Source organism: Aspergillus nomiae (genome assembly GCF_001204775.2).
Source record: "Aspergillus nomiae NRRL 13137 chromosome Unknown contig00804, whole genome shotgun sequence".
In the NCBI taxonomy this organism is placed as follows: domain Eukaryota; kingdom Fungi; phylum Ascomycota; class Eurotiomycetes; order Eurotiales; family Aspergillaceae; genus Aspergillus; species Aspergillus nomiae.
The window spans coordinates 1-4,311 of NW_015378859.1; the positions used below are offsets into that span (position 1 = coordinate 1).

The 4,311-nt window shown below is 48.3% G+C and overlaps 1 protein-coding gene across 1 annotated transcript; it reads right to left on the minus strand.

Annotated features, from left to right (window-relative positions):
- Positions 1-83: 83 nt before the first annotated feature.
- Positions 84-1,543, minus strand: ANOM_011814 (chitin synthase export chaperone; the record flags this gene model as incomplete). Its single annotated transcript, XM_015557070.1, has 3 exons — positions 84-266; positions 339-910; positions 985-1,543. Coding segments are annotated over 3 exons (1,224 nt in total), but the record flags the coding sequence as incomplete, so codon positions are not given.
- Positions 1,544-4,311: the final 2,768 nt, after the last annotated feature.

The window sequence follows — 4,311 nt, forward strand, 5'->3', positions numbered from 1 at the left end:
CAAGAAAAAAATTAAAAAGAAATTCAAATAAATGACCCTTGGATAAGATCGTCACCTCTAAAATATATCAAACCTAATAGTGATTAATAATTGTGACTGTTATAAGCGGACGCTCGGCGATACATGCTTCCGGCATACTCCGAATTTGTGTCCTGGTAGACTGTTGCGCGACGATCTTCTTCCGGAAGAAACTCCTTAACCTCCCATGTATTGGGTTTGATACCGACGGAGAATTCGAGGTCTTCCTTCGTAATGTAATCCCAGAACTGGGGATGATCAGCACCCGCATACATTAGTGTGGAGCAGGGCTTAGATAATGGAAACTGCAACCAACGTACCTTGTAAACCATCATGACCGCTAACAGATTACAGATGGTCGTAAAGAACAAACCGTCCAAGTAGTGTTGGACATTCTCGCAGATGGTGTCACTGAACGCGTAGAGGAGCACCTGACCGCAGATGAAGACCAGGAGGCCGAAGGCGATATGACCGAGAGGCCAGCGGTCTTCGAGCGTGTTCATGACCAATAGGAGTTGCATGATGAGGTAGACTGCTATACAGATCGCGTTGAGGAGGTATAGTACTACAAACATGCCGATGGTGTTGGTGGGACTGAGCCCGCCCCATGACTTGAACGTCAGGAGGGAGATGACGAATGAGATGGCGAACATCGCTGTGGAAGTTAGACGGAGGAGCCAGACCGAGAGCGCTGTGCCGTCCTCGTAGAGCTGGAATCCCACGAATCCGTTGACGAGTAGGCTTGTGCATAGGGCGGAGGTTAGACCGTTTTGCGCAGCGACGAAATAAGGAAACGGGCCGCTCCTGGGCGGAACCACACCGGCATCGATGACCAGGGAACACATTGTTAGGAGCATATAGATGTAAAAGAAGGTGATGATCTCCTTGCGACCTGGGTACTCGCGCATGGGGTTAGTGGTTGTTCTCCCATTTTGAGTAAATTGCGACTGGGGGTGGTTTACGTACCGACCGCGGTGAACTTGGACCTGATGTGTAGGATCATAATGACTGTCATTGCCAGCGCTATGATATGGACGAAGGACGCGGCGCCTTCGAAGATGATTGTGTTGGCCAGTTCGATGTTTCGCGCATAGCAATTGGGAATGATGCCGGTTGCGCCTGATATCGAGGAGGCCGGGCCCACGAGGGAGCACAGCGGCAGCGCTGCCTTCTGACAGATCGTGTCAAAATCACCGAACCCCATTTCGACCGCCCGTTGAACCTGGGTGTGGTATAGCTGTGTGATTGTTTGGGTCGTTCGATGATATCGCAAGATGAGCGGATCCGAGCCGTCTCCACAACGACGGACGGAGACGGGGTTCCAGTGATCCAGAGAGGACTTCCGCGGCGTCCACTGGAGGGTCTGCAACGAATGACGGGTGTATTCCGAGGAACAAAGCAGGACGAGACGGGTGTATTCCGAAGAACAAAGCAGGACGAGGGAGATCCCGACAGTGAGGCGACGACAATTAACGTCTGACGAGGGATTTTGGCCTTGTTTCTCCTTGGTCTGAGGCTTCTGGAACCTGAATCACGAGGTACGCTAAATCCAGATCCAAGCTAGCCCAGATAAGCTTAGTCTCGCGCTGCTATTCAGGGATTAGCGTGCCTCCCCGGACAGGTCACCTTTACGCTAGCCCATTTTGGTAACTTGTTTATCTGGGCCCTAACGCAGCATGCTAACCGCCTCTGGTTAGGTTGGAGAAGCCTTGCTATACAAAGTTCACATTCTCCAGAGATGTCGAATGAGGCCACCGCAGGAGACAAGCCTGGCCATGCAAGTGTGGCCGCATGAGTGATCTAGGCAAAGAGTATGTGCCGCGCACAGTTTCACGTATTATTGGTCTTGTTTTTCCCTGCGATAATTGCCTATAGACAACGAAGCATTTGACCCTTGTTCGAAAAAGCTGCGCCAAGAATCTTAGTACGTTCATGTGTATTCTTCCTCCACGTAGACTGTGGTGAGGGCCAGTATCTGCAGATCGTCTGACACCATGTCAAGATAAAAGACGTCACTGGAGTTGTATGTATCGGCATATACGAAAAAACCGGGGAATAGTTTGAATCCGGCAGGCGCACAAAGACATTTTGACAGGGGCCCATATTTTCCTTTATTTGCTTTTTTACCCCCTTTACTCAGCCCAACAGAACTGGCTATTCTGGCACATGATTGCCGGTAGACGTAAAAAGTAATGTTAGCCCGAAACCAAGTCAGGAAAGCCGATCCACTGTCAAGGTGGTGGAAAATCCCACAGCCCTGCATCTGAGTGGCCACCAACTTCAGAGCTGGAGGTCTTAGCACCTTCTAGAACGAGTATACCGCTTTGGGCGGAGAATACTGACCCTGTCGAGTGTATGTATGGATAAGATCCTGGAAAGGTATTACATCACATCTGCGGAGTGGGAGAAAAAGTTGAAACGAGCTTCCCCTAAAGTTTTACAGGCATCGAACCCCACCTGCATTGTCCTTCCTCCTTTCTTTCTTGATTATTCTTTTTTCCTTTCCCTCCTTCCCCTGCAGCACCCGATTGTCCCCGATCTATCTTTGTCACTCGTCGAGGTTCCCATTCTGGTGATATAATGCCATTGTCAATCTTACGACCAGCACCGTTTTTGGGTCTTGGATAGCTAATCTTGATTATCTGATGCTCATTTTGACAATGGGCCAATTTAACTTTTCTCACAGCCGTGGACCGATTCTTCGTTAGCCGCAGTCAAAGCCCGACGGGGGCTGTTGTAACCTTGTCAAGACATGCCGTTCTCCCAGTGGGCCACTATCCCGCGACATCCAACTTGAAGGCTGATTCGGATTCGATCTTCCATCGTATACTTTGCAATAATGGTCTACTAAGGTTCAAACGAAAAAGGCAGAACCACCGTGATTTTCTTGGCATATTGATTCTTCAATCAGCTTACGTATCAATCGCCAACGGCGGGTCATACTCTCTTCCCGCCTGCGGATAGATGCAACTATCTTATGATATCATGGTTCCTTGACCGATGGGGCTAAGATCATAATATCGTAGACTAAGGAAAGAAAAATAGCAGTTATAATAAAAACCGAAAAAAAAGAGGATAATAAAATTTAAACCAGTGGTCGGATTTAGATCCGAGCCACGGATTTCAGACCCTGAGGCACCCACCGGTTGTTTAAACTTTAAGCCCGAACGGCACTACGCTATAGTTAGTACCATTCGGTGAATTTTATGGCTCCAAGTGCCTTTAGTGAAACATGGAGAAAAACTACTCAAGTCACCGGAGCACTTCCAGGTGTTTTTCCCGGCTATACGGAGCAGATTAGGGTACGAGCCGATCTGTTACTACGGCGCCGAAGTACTTTACGGAGACGGGAATGTGCATACAGTTCAGCTTAATCGAGTCACTTTTCATCAGGGGCTGAGTCTAATTAAAGGAGGCATATGGATACCCAACACTGTGAATTTTTTCTTCTCTCTTCTTTCCGTTTCTTTTTCTGCTTTTCTTTTCCTCTTTCCTGTTCTTTTTTTTTCCAGAAAAATAACGCTGTGGAGCGGAAGGAATTGGACATGAAATGCCGCCGGGTCAGGCACCATGAACCTTACGATATTCACCCAATGAGAAACCTACCGCCCATGCGCAAAATATCTGGAACGCTAAACCAACGGGCTTTGTCGGGTGTGATAATGTAATTGATTCAATTGCCTCGTCATTGACAATGAATACACAACTCAGGTTCAGGTATCTGCCTTCCAAGGTTGCGGGGGGTCTTGGCTAGGGGAAGAACTGTGGAGGAGGGTCTTCAACAATGAGTAGGACAATCCCAACGGTTTCGTGCCGTTACATCGGGACTTCACTGATCGGATTAACCTCCACCGATGTTGTTTGCTTTAGACCTACTCCAGACTTGCTGGTGGTCTAACCCACGACACGTCCAGGACTTTTGCCGTCAGTCATGCATGAAGATCCTAGTTAGCGCCACGTGTAGATGAAGCATCAACGGCTGCGAGGGACCACGTCGATCTCCCATTGCCCCGATCGGTCCTAAAGCAGATGAGGCTTCTCTCTCCTTGTGTGGAACGTTCCTCTAACGTTACTAGAGAAGTTAGCTGCCGCGTCGTTAGTCTACGTCCTTAGTTTCACTATTTTCTAGATTGCTGCAGTTCCAATGACGCTTCACGGAGATGGGCCGGTCACCTTGCAGGGATATTTTTTTTCCCTTTTATTTCTTTTTTCCTTTTATTTTTTTTTTCTTGCTCTTGATGCCAGACTACTTCAGTACTCTGGAAATGGATCGTCGGGCATTACCTTCTTTTT